Below are 12,038 nucleotides of genomic sequence, written 5' to 3'. Positions count from 1 at the left end.
GCAGAATGGTCCTGTTTGCCTCTGTACCTCCATTACTTTGGCACAACACAGCAGATGGTCTCAGATAAGTCGGACACCTGTTAGCTGAAACCGTTTCAGGTGTCTACATCCTTAAGCTTGTTACAATATAGCCAATAGTTTGCTGTCATCAAGGCAAACTGTGGCTATTTTGAGGGATCTAAGTTTAAAAATATACAATATTTTACATTATTATTACATTTGAAAGACAAACTGTCTCATTGGAGTCTGAATTACTCTGGTATTCTACTGAAACAAACCATACCAGAGACAAATAGTGAATACATGGGAATGTTAATGTTACTCTGGGCAGCTTTGTTACCTGGTGATCCTGCGAGCCTCCATGAAGCTGGGTGAATCTCTCCTCCTTTTGCGAATGGGTGAGTAGCTGCGTGAGCGGCGGCGGGCTCGGCTGTCGGTGTCAGAGCGGTTGGCGCTGTCCCTCTCTCTGCATGACGCAGGGAAAACGTGAGAACAGAATCATGAGCTAACAGAACAGTGTAACACAAGAGAGCGAGGTCTCACCTGGAAGTGTTCTGTTTGTTGTGTGGGGACTTGGCCTTGCTGGGACCCCTGTCTCTGGATGCGGAGTGAGAGGATGAATGGCCGCTGCTCCAGGAGCTGCTGCGCTGTCGGAGGTTGGCTTTGTTTCGCGATTCCTCCTTCTTCCTGCCCGATGTGTGCGAGTGTCGTTGTGGAGATGCTGACGGGCTCCGATGGTGTGCTTGACCCCGACTGGAGTGGTGGTGACGCTTGGAAGAGTGGCCAGCTTTTGTCCTGGGGTAATCGGAGGTATAATACAGAAAATGTTAAGTGGCGATTGGCATAATGTTCTCGCAGTGGTATAGGCTCAAAAGTGTCAAATAGAAGGTTTACTTTCTCTGGTGACGAGAGGTCCTCCCTCTGTGAGTGTGGTTGTGCTGGGAGTGGCCTGAGTCGCTGCTGTGAGCAGGGGAGTGGGAGCTCTTATTCTGGCCCCTCTGACTCCCTCTCCTCCCTGGTGCCGGGGTTACTGAGCTCCCTACAGCCGCACTCCTGCCGTCCACACTCCCGGCTTCTGCTGCAGCGCACGTCAGTCCCGTCTGGCTCCTGCTGGGGGCGCTGTGGAGCTTGTGCTCTTTCAGCAGAGTGGACTGGATGCCTGCAGAGCTTGCAGTCAGCAGATGGAGCTTCTGCAAAGAAATGATCACCAACAAAGGAAAACAAAAAAGAAAAAAGAAAAAAAGGACAAAAAGAGCATTAGACTGTTTTCAGGCTGGCGATTGAGTGCTACGGTGTACTTGCCAAAAGAAGGTCAACATCTTAAAGAAAAAGATCTAGATTTTCTCCATATGGCTTATAGATAGTCCTCTATGGTGCAGCGCATGCAATACTTGGCATGCAAAACCATAATGAGTTGAAGAAATCATAATCGCAAAAACAAACAAAAGAACTAGGAAGAGGAGGAAGAGAGGTAAAAAACAAAACAAAACAAAACAAAACTGTTTAAGAGCAGAGGCAGAAAGTACAGAGCTACAGATTTTGTAGAGTAGAACAAGAGGACTTCTTCAGTTATTTTAGTAATGGTTAAAAAAAAAATAAAGAAGAAAGAAACAAAACAGAAAGAGAAGACAACTTGACAGAACATCACAGAAATGGAAGGAACAAAATAAAGATCACAATTATTGAATCAATTGAATCAGAAAACAAATCATCTGCTACTCAATTTTCTCTTTCTGGATTTTTTTTTTCCTGAAGACAATTGCTGAGATGTGAACAGCGACCCATTTTCTTTGTTTTTTTAATGGTTACTCTTGTTTAACTCCCTTCTGGTTAACATCCACTTACCAATAAAGTGGTATTCCCTCCTTTAGTAGGTAAGGTATGAAGAAAAGGGAAAAGTGGGGCAACATAAGTGCATCATTAGATTCACAAAATGCAAGAGAAAAAGACACAAAACCCTTCCCTGCCAGTGACTCATGAGACAATGCATGGAAATCAATGGAAAAGAACTCAAAAGAGGAAAACCACAATGTGCAGGGAATCCCTCACACAGAGAGTAAATCCTCTGGGTCCAGTCACCTTTCTAAACGTCAGAGGCGGTTGAGAGTTTAAGGTATTTTCTTTACCTTTTATTATTCTCTCCGTTGTAGTATCTGGGTACCACGGGGAAGGTGTTATCTCACTGTCTGACATGTTTATAGGATAACTGCCTTAGCTTTCACTGCTTACTATCAGTGTGTGTGCTCATGAGCTGCTTGGTACAGGACACACGCCTCTGTTGACTTAGAAGAATTGATGCTATGTATGCTATATATGAGTGTTAGGTAATTATAGATTGATTCATTACTAACTTGGGTTAAGAAAATCTCAAAAGGAGCTGGTTGTTGAATGATTAATGAATGACTAAACAGTAAGAATGAAAATGGATCCTTTGGGATTTTAAAGTAAAAAGCTACTTTCAGTGCCATAAAATGTCCATTACTTAAATTACATTACTGAGTTCATAACTCGTTACTAAGTAGTAGCATTCTGCACAATAATCCCTGTATTAAGGATAAGACTGAGAGTGTTTAAACATACATATATCTCTCACATTATCAGCACATCCCTTGAAAAGACCAAACCAACAAATAACCTGTCCTACCACAACGATGACAGTTTGTTCCTCTGGGCCACAGAGAGCTGAAACTGGAGAGCGAAACTTTTCCCAGAGTAATTTAACCACATTTATAGTCGAATGTTGCTCAATGTTGGAGCTATTTGACTGAGCTGATCACAGCAGTGCTGGTTCAACTCTGTAGAGATTGAATTAGACTCCGCCCACACATTTCAGTGTGAAATGACATCCAGCGTGCTAAACATTATATTAGATGCTGTGACTTTATCAGCAGTGTGTGTAAAGCGTTGCTGGATACTGAGACTGAACAAGACAACTGTGCTTTGTCCAATTTAATGTCTCTGCTAAAGGAAAAGTACAGGTCTTTGTTTCACATGGATAACAGAAAATTTATACTAACAGATTCTCCAGTTAAACTCTAATTAGTTAATTCTGCACCGTGCAGCTGTTATTGGCAGTGTAATCACCTGAGTACATGATTTTCTGTGTTGGTGACCATTGAACTTTAAACACCTACTTAGTGTTTTTATCATACGTTGTGGAGTCAAACTGTAAGAGCTTAAGTAACAATAACACAGTGTTTCTAATTGTATCTCTTTAAAAATGGTCGATTTAATACTTTTTCAGTGGTTCCCACATGAACACTCGCTGAATGTTAATTTGAACTCTTTTGCGACTTCAATTTTGCAACAGCAGCTGCTGCTCTGGGTGACTGGCTGTTCTTTTATCAGCATGAACATGGGCAATGTTTATTTTGAGGCAAGATATGCTCTCGTGGATTGTCCTAGTTCTGTAAATACTTAGTAGATCTCCAAAAGGCTGTGAAACTATAGCCACATATCCTAAAATCTAACCCTGATAGTGAGGCTAGATGGCTTTGACACACTAACGCATTGTTGGTTTAGGTCTTTACAAGGGATTTGTTATAGCACAAGAAACAGCCTTGTCCTTTAAAGTGTGCACTGTAGAACATGAACTAAGATATATTACAAACTTCTATTTATTCTCTAAGTGAACCAATATGAGTTAGGGACTGAAAAGTGTGATGCACAGCTGCTCTTTGTAAGCATGTCATAAAAAAGACTGTAAATCTCCCAAAGCTGTTTGGTATGAAACCAAGTGCAGCTGGCTCTTCCGCATGCATTATCACGTGCTGTCTAAGCTGCTTCGTAATCTAAGATACAGCAAAAGCACCGACTGGTCCTTGCAGAAAGAAGAAGAGCCGTTCTCTACTGGAGAGAAGACAACTAAGCGGTATAGTAAGAAAACACACAACCACTGGTGCTTATGACAGTTGTTAGAAATGAGAAATCAATATGGTGGAAATCATAAGGACGAATGTACTAATTCACCAACAAACAGAGAGATGCTGGACAAACAGGAATGCATTCTACCAAAACAGAAAGTAAACAAAAAAGAAATGAAAAGAAATGGACCTGGAAGATAGAGCGGGATATTGGACTTCAGACTGAAGTTAAGGAGGAAAGAGAAAAACCAGAGCTCTATGTAATCCAATCATTAAAGAGTCAAATCATAATTGATGAAGTCAAATTAATTTGGTTAAATACCACTGGTAAACAACAGAGAGAGAGAGAGAGAGAGAGAAAGAGAAAGAGAGAGAGAGAGAGAAACATTGACGTCACTCAGGCTAGGGTGCTTGTCACATTCTCATCTGCATAAAGATCACGTGCGTAGGCAAAGCATTACCTACCTTCCATTTCAATCAGTGACACGTATGCAATATCAACAAAAAAAAGGAAAGAAAGAAAAAAGAAAAAAGGAGAAAGGAATGTTCTCCGCAGCGAAATGGGAAAAAGACAATGACCTCTTTTAGTATCAGAGCTACATACTTAGTCCAGAGACTGAGAAGAAATAATCAAACCAAAAAAAAGAAAAAAAAAAGAAAAAAATAAAACAGAGGGGAGGAAAGTAAAAAATAAATAAATCCAGATGGAAATTCAAAATCTAACTAAAATTTGAAACAAAGGATGAAAATAGAAACGACATGATTTGCTTTGTCTTTTTCGCTTGTACAAATGCAACCATATTTGTATCAAAACTGAGGGGGTGTGGGGGACGGGGTGGATACAGGTGAGTCTATAGAGTTAATTGTCATATTAGTGGAGCTCAATGGAGGAGAGAGGAAGGAGCGAAATGGGTAGAGGGAGGGGAGGGGGTAGCATGCAGAGCTGGCTAATGTGAAAGATATGTGGGAAGAAAAATGCCAGGACACCAAGAGTGAGAGAGATGTGAGTCACACAGGACACAGATGAACAGGTAGGAGAGGAGGGAGAGGAGTGTAGGAGGGACAATCACCGCTATGACGGACAACTAAGAGATTCAGCACATTTGAAAGGGACCCCAGTCATGTTTTGGCCTGGGTCCTTATCAGCGAGGGCCGGTTTTGGGTGTCAGCCCTACTTTCCGCCAGGCCACATTCATTCATGAATGTAAACAGAGGTGCGCTGAGAGGCAGCCGCGAGGAGCTTTGTCAAATCTGCTCTTCTAACGTGAAGAGGGAGTCTACGTTCAAAATGGCTTGGGTCCCTTTAAAATAACAATCATGTTGATAAATGTGTGGAGTTGTCCTAGTTATTTTGAAGAGTCCACATACTTGTGTTTGAAGTGTTTGAATGTATCCATTAATAATGAGCGAGTAGCCCCGTTTGGGATTCTCTCAACGACTGCGTGGGAAACAGTTTCAGATGCTTCCCATAGGGACACTTCTCTTTATCAGTGATGGGGAGGTTAAGCAGATGTGCATTTTCCAAACCGAACCCTCAGTCCTCATCCTTGAAGCCTTGTGATGCGGTCTTGGCCGGTGTGTGCACTTCTCCGAGTCTGTTTTCACTGGGAAGCTCGTGATTGGAGGAGTGCCTGCAGGACTAAAAAGGACACTGCCGGCATAGTTCTTATGTACTTATGTGCTGGGATTGGAAGCGGCTGCAATTTCATGTGAGCAGCTGACAAGTTTTGCCCCTGAACGTACAAAGCTCAGTTCATAAGTGATTCAGTGACTCATTTAGCTACCTCTGGACTGGACCATGTCTACAGTACCCTACTCTAAAAGCTACATAATACTTTTTTTGATGCTAGCATCAGTGTGGACTAGGTGTGTCTAACTTCCAAAGAGTGAATATGGAGGTGTTCCATTACACATATGGATTTCTTTTTTTTTTTATTGAATTCATAGTATTAGCGCTTTTCTATGTTGTTAATTCACTCTGTGATAGGAATGGGAATAGTCCAAATTGAATTTGGACTATTCCCATTCCAAAATGTACAATACAACTTAAATTTTGGCTGCTTTCCTTTCCTCTATGTAGAGTTGGGTCCTAATATCTAAATTGAAAAAGACGCAGAACACTTTTCATAATGGATACGTTAAATCTCATCTTTGAATATGTATTTGAACGGGGCTGCTTCGTTGCCTCATGGTGCACCGCATTATAATAAGATCATTACTGCCCACAGTAGCCAGAGAGCAGTAAACTCCTACTGCAGCTAAAGTACGCTAGTGAGTGTTCTGCTTTCAGTGGGTGTTTTTCTTCCCCACTGGGCACTATGGGCAACGCTTGAAAATAAACTTGGCCAAGCAGCACACAGGTAAGATTTGTGCTTCATTGGAAGCATTTCATAACACCGTGTTTCAAGAGTCAGGGTTTCAAGGAGAACGGATGCTTGAACAGTCTTGGAAACCCCCTCACCACATACACACTTCCAACTATAGACTGGGAGGCTTGAGCTCAGTGAGTTCTGTAACTGTCTGAAAACTGACAATCCCACTTTCACACCCTTTTCATGCCTTGATTGGGCAGCTGTGCTGAAGTGAGAAACTAAGAAGTGTGCACAACCAAGTGTAACACTTTGAATGCCTTTGAGGGCCGACTGTCTGAAAATGTGGCGTTACTCCCATTCTTCAATTTAAACTGTCTCTTCCTACCTATAATGGCAGGCTCCCCTCTCTGTCTTCCAGCACTGCAGTTTGGAATGGGTACTGATACAGACATAACCTCATCCTATCAGGTTGGTTAGGCGAATACAGGTCTGCTTAACTTTCCCACCTCTATAAATGATTCCTTAGGTTTGTCAATGCAAAGCATCCAACATCCAGAACTGTCCCCTCTGTAGTGGACGAGACAGTCCCAACCAGGGCTTGAAGACAACTACAGGAACACAAACTGAGATGACAGATAGAGAACCAGAGCTGCTACACAGAACATTAACTAAACCACACAACTGCTGCAGTAAAATCGAAATTTCATTTAGATCCAGGATCTGTGTCACATAACCATCATCGTGTGCAGAGATTGCAGTTTGAGGACTATGATAATGCCATTTTAGTTTTTGGTGGAGATTAACAAGAGTGGCAACTTCACCTTACATTAAAAAAATGGCTACTTGAGAATAAGAGCCAATTAAATGCTCCTTTACGCTACATCCCATCTGAATGGCCCAAAAGTACAGGATCTAACAAACCTTCCTTGCCATTCTCTACTAGCATGAACAAATAGAATAGAAACAAAACGTCAGGGACAGAAGATATACTGCCACCTCGAGGAAATCATGCATATTAACATGGTAATATAAAGAGGAGCACATGTTTAACCCTTGGTGCTTTGGCAGGAGCTGTTAGACACCTGGAGGAGAAGAGGATCTATCACTGAGCAGAGAATGTGCTTGAGAAGAAAGACAACTGGATTGACAAGAAGAAACTATTACACATACCCAGTTAACCTACTTGGTCCAGTTCCAAAGCATTTGAGTGCTTTTTATATAAATGAGACAGAAAGATTTGGGCATTTATGCATGGGTAAATACCACGTAAATTGATAAGTTTAAAAAAATAAACAATAATGAATGAAATAAGCAGAGAGAGAGAGAGAGAGAGAGAGAGAGATCAGATAAGACCTCACAGACACATGCAAGCTGGAGTAGAAAATAAGAGACATCAGTTCTCTGGAGGGAGTGTTTGCAGCCCATTTAGATACTTGTTTATCAGAAGAAGACAATTTCACAAGCGATCCTCTTGTCTAAGTGATGCCTTTTGTTCTATCCCAACATAATAGCTGTCATCCCACTGCAGCTCTAATGAACAATTTACATTATGGAGGAGCAAGGTTGTTTTCATATTGGCAGAAAGTCATTTAGAAATCATCACTGACAGTGTCATTTAGTTAATCAGAGACTAACACCGTCGGTTGATTTCAAAGGAGCCAAGACAAACAGGAGCGGTTCCAAGCTGAACTGGGAGAAAGGAGTGACATTTAGGACACTCTGGGCCTTTGGAGCCTGTTGTGGACAGTACATGAGGCTGATTCTTATTTTAAAAGAGCAGAGTTGTAGCACCTTTTATTACTTAAAAGGCTCATTCTGCAACACATAATGTTCAATATTCAGGTTAGGGCACAGCTCACCTCTAGGGAAGATATAAAAGCCCTAAGTAAAAACAAACACAGAATACTGGCTGTTAAATGTATGTAAAATGCTGTGTTATGTTTCTTCTACTAATGAAAAACACATGTTAAAAGGACAGTAATTTAAGTTTTACTATGTATTTCTTCCAGGAATCGGCAATCTCGCAATTTTGATAAACTTGACCTACACTCTTTACTGTCCCTAAACTAGTCACACATAAAGACCTCCAGATTTGACGAGAGGCTGTTAAGGCTATGCTGTGTTACTTTTCCAACTTAAAACAAGATGAGAGGAAGGACAAGAGGTGAGATGTCTGCAAAAATTACTGTTTGTATTGCTGTGGTGGATTGATAAACTGCTTTACTGCAGAGGTTGTTGCATCCAGATGTATTTACAAGTGCTGAAAGACTTGAGACGAGTTAATGAGTATGTGATAATGGTTAGTGGTAATGTCAGTGTAGTATTCTGTGAATAAGTGATGGAGGCATGTTTAGACTGTTTGTGTGCTACTTAAAACATTGTGAAGACACTGAAAATTCTTTCACATATTTCTTTTTTTTGTAATTAAAGACAAAAACATATGTTTTTAATTTGTGACTAAATAAATGGATACATTGAAGGAATGAATAAATTATAAATTAAATTAAATAATACAGTGTGTTTTTCCTTTTATTTCTTTGTTTGATTTCTTTTTACTTAGACATTTTAAATCTTCCATACTCTCCCGCAGAAACAGTTCCTACCTGGAATGGTGAGCTTCACCTTGTTAATAGTAATACACTGCATGTCCAAAAAAAAAATTCACCACCTGGATTTAACCAAAGAAATAGGTAAGAGCCAATAATTAACAACTATATTAGAGGACACATCCTGTGGTTGTGGAAAAGCTTTTAATCTGTTTTAGTGCGGTCAAGCATCAAGCAAAGAAAACATCTGAGGAGATTGATGAAACTACTAAAACTGGTTCAAGAATTGGAAGGATAGTGGTGAACCATCATCTTTGAGGAAGAAATGTGGTCGGAAAAAAATCTTGAATGATCATGATCAGCATACACTAAATTCAAATCGTAAAAAAAAAGTCAATACAAGATGTTGGAGAAAAATTTATGCTACTCTGGGCGGGAATAAATGTTGTGACATTGCAGAAGCTTAATGAAAAGATGCCACGATGAATGTGTGCTGTAATCAAAGCTAAAGGTGGTCCAACAACATTTTAGAGTATGTGACTTTTTTTTTTTTTGGACAGGCAGTGTATTTTGTTATAGTTCACACTTTGCATTTAGTAATTGGATTAGTCAGTTCAAGGAGGAACCGCAGATTATCATAACTTTAAAGCACTGTCAGACATCTGATCGTGACTCTGACAACACTGGCTCATTAAGACTTTATCGATAGAAGTTTTTGTTCATGTCCACATTTTCTTTGATATCTCTTCACAGATATGGACCTTTGTAGGGGAGCCAATGTTTGAAGTAGTTACACCTGTTCCTAGCTTTTCTTACACCTTACCAGTCACTGGCTCGGGAGAAACAACACATCTTTTTGCACATTCATTTAGAAATATTGTGTGCCACTGCCGCTCATATTTTCATCTGAGGTGCGGTGTGTTAATGTTGTGCTCTCACTCAGAGGGTGTGTACTGAACAGAAACAATAGAAGCTTTCTTAACTTGGCTCCCTCTCTCTATTACCAGCAAACAACAAGAAAAAAAAACAAAACAAGATGGCAGAAGAGTCAAAGAGAGCCAGAAAAGCAGCAGGAGCGACACGTTTTTACACAACAAGGAGTGTCTTTTACACGTTTAAATATATAATCATAAAAACTGTGCTTAGAATAACTGATAAAAGAATGGGCAAAAAACTCTCAGTATCAAAGGAGATGAGAATTCATGTCAACCAACACAAAAGAGCAAGATACAACTCATTTGAAAAGACTGTTGGAGATACCGTTGCAGTGGGTGGGAAGAGGGTGGGGGTGTGGGAGCAAAATAGAAGAGATTACATACATCGTGCCCTTTCTCGCCCTCGGAGTGGTTGAGTCTGCCGGCTTTGCCATTGTGGCTGCGCTGGGTATGGTCCCCGTTGTGCCATGCAGTAGGACTGTTGGTGCCTGGGGAAAACGAGGTGCCGGACGCCTTTTGTCCGTCTGTCTTGTGCTTGGAGTTCAGTCTGGAATAGTGGAGGCACACAGCAACAGACTAGGTAAAGCATAGTCTGTAAAAATCTTCCTGGTGAGAAGTAAATTAGGGTCACACTCATAAATAAAATCTAATTGTGATTTTATTGACTCACGTGAGGGCTTAAGTGTTGGAATTTCACCGAACAATAAAAGCAATTTATCAATTTTGTTTTCAACTTAAAAACACCCACTTAAGAAACTCAATGTTTCAATGTTTTTATTGTTCACACTCAGTGAAAACCAGTTTTGCTATTAGTTGTTCCTTGAAAGTAGAACTATGACTGCTATTGTCACTCAATTTTAATTTAATCTTCAAATCATTTTCATTTAATTAATCAACTCTTTATAAACCAAGTGTTCAACATAATTTCCCAGTGCTCAAGGTGATGTCCTCAGTGGTCTATTTTTGTTTAACTAACACTCCACAATCCAAAGATGTTAGATTTATAATATCATAAACCATCAAATTAGATGTTGAACCTCCAGGAAAAGTTTGAATTTTGCTGGAAAATGTTTGATTTATATCGAATCTTAATTTCCTGTTCGACTAATTTGATGACTACAGGCCCACAAACCAAATCACAATCCAGACAGAGTCTAAAAATAAATAAATAAATAAATTACTGACTCATATTTGTGTTCCTCAGCCAACCAATCAAATTACAGTTTACATAGTTCTAATTAGTTCATCCTGACGTCCATATGAACATTTGAGCCAAATGTAATGACATTTCCCTCCTGGCGTTCCTGAGACTTCATGTGACATGAGGTCACATAGACCTTGACCTTTGACCTTTAACCAGCGAATGGGTTCGTCCTTGAGTGGATGTTTGTGCCAGTTTTTAATTAATTCCCTCAAGGCACCCTGAGACTGATGAACTGTGTAAGGATGAATGGACACCAGCGTAGAGGGATAAAATGTTGCACAGCAGAATATTATTACCTGTCAGTTTGTGCTGTTCTTTGCCGTAAGTAGTTGAAACATTTTCTAAATATGTCAGTATGTTTAAAAATGGTTTGATGTTTCAACCAGCATAATTATAGTAACACTATATCTAAGAAAACTTAAACCAAGACATTTCAGCTTATTTGAATGTGCACTATATTCAGCTTTAAATATGGCTATAAACAGGACCATGGTGTTCAGAGCTACGTAAAATAACAAACAGTGTTGCCAACAATGACTACATGAGTGCAGAGTGAGATATCACAGTCATTTAATGGAGGTTGTTATAAGACATGCTGAGGATCCCCGTTTGTATCCTAATCTATCCCCCGAGGGCCATGTGCAAATTAGACAGAGACTGACAGGCACCAGGGCAACCATCAGTAGAGTATTATCAGTGTGTGACAAAATAGATTGTGTGCGTGAGTGTGTGTGTGGGTCTACCTGGAGGGAGATTTGGAGGTGCTCCGAGTAGAGGACAGTGAGGCACTACGGGAGCTACAGCAGCTGCCTTGACGCTGTGAACTCCTGCTGGGAGTCTCACCAGGGGACCTCATGGATGACAAAGCATGGACAGACACACATCACACACACACACACACACACACACACACACACACACACACACACACACACACACACACACACACACATAAGCACACATATACATACACAAAGCCACGTGTATGTATATACCAAACACACATGCCAGAGGGAGCTCAATAGTCAATCTCAATGTAAAACAGTTCATGCACTGCCAAACATTTTCAATATATATTCTAATCAAAAGTGGGCGCAATGTATGGCATGGAAATTGTGTTGAACTCACTCATAATGCTCAGAAGGTCCTCATTAACATTCTCTGTGTGTAGATAATGG

The 12,038-nt window shown here is 40.4% G+C and overlaps 1 protein-coding gene across 1 annotated transcript in view; it reads right to left on the bottom strand.

The window, feature by feature from the left end:
• The window catches only part of srrm3 (serine/arginine repetitive matrix 3), a 65,022-nt gene that overhangs the window by 2,916 nt on the left and 50,068 nt on the right, over positions 1-12,038 (bottom strand). Inside the window, exons 9-13 of the mRNA XM_026372359.1 lie at positions 11,604-11,711; positions 10,041-10,203; positions 895-1,190; positions 544-795; positions 341-466 (exon numbers count right to left, since the gene is read on the bottom strand). Of these exons, the coding sequence (XP_026228144.1) occupies positions 341-466; positions 544-795; positions 895-1,190; positions 10,041-10,203; positions 11,604-11,711 (945 nt within the window). The remainder of the gene's footprint in view (positions 1-340; positions 467-543; positions 796-894; positions 1,191-10,040; positions 10,204-11,603; positions 11,712-12,038) is intronic.

Source organism: Anabas testudineus, chromosome 14 (assembly GCF_900324465.2).
Source record: "Anabas testudineus chromosome 14, fAnaTes1.2, whole genome shotgun sequence".
Lineage (NCBI taxonomy): Eukaryota > Metazoa > Chordata > Actinopteri > Anabantiformes > Anabantidae > Anabas > Anabas testudineus.
This window is presented reverse-complemented; position numbering and strand designations above follow the sequence as displayed.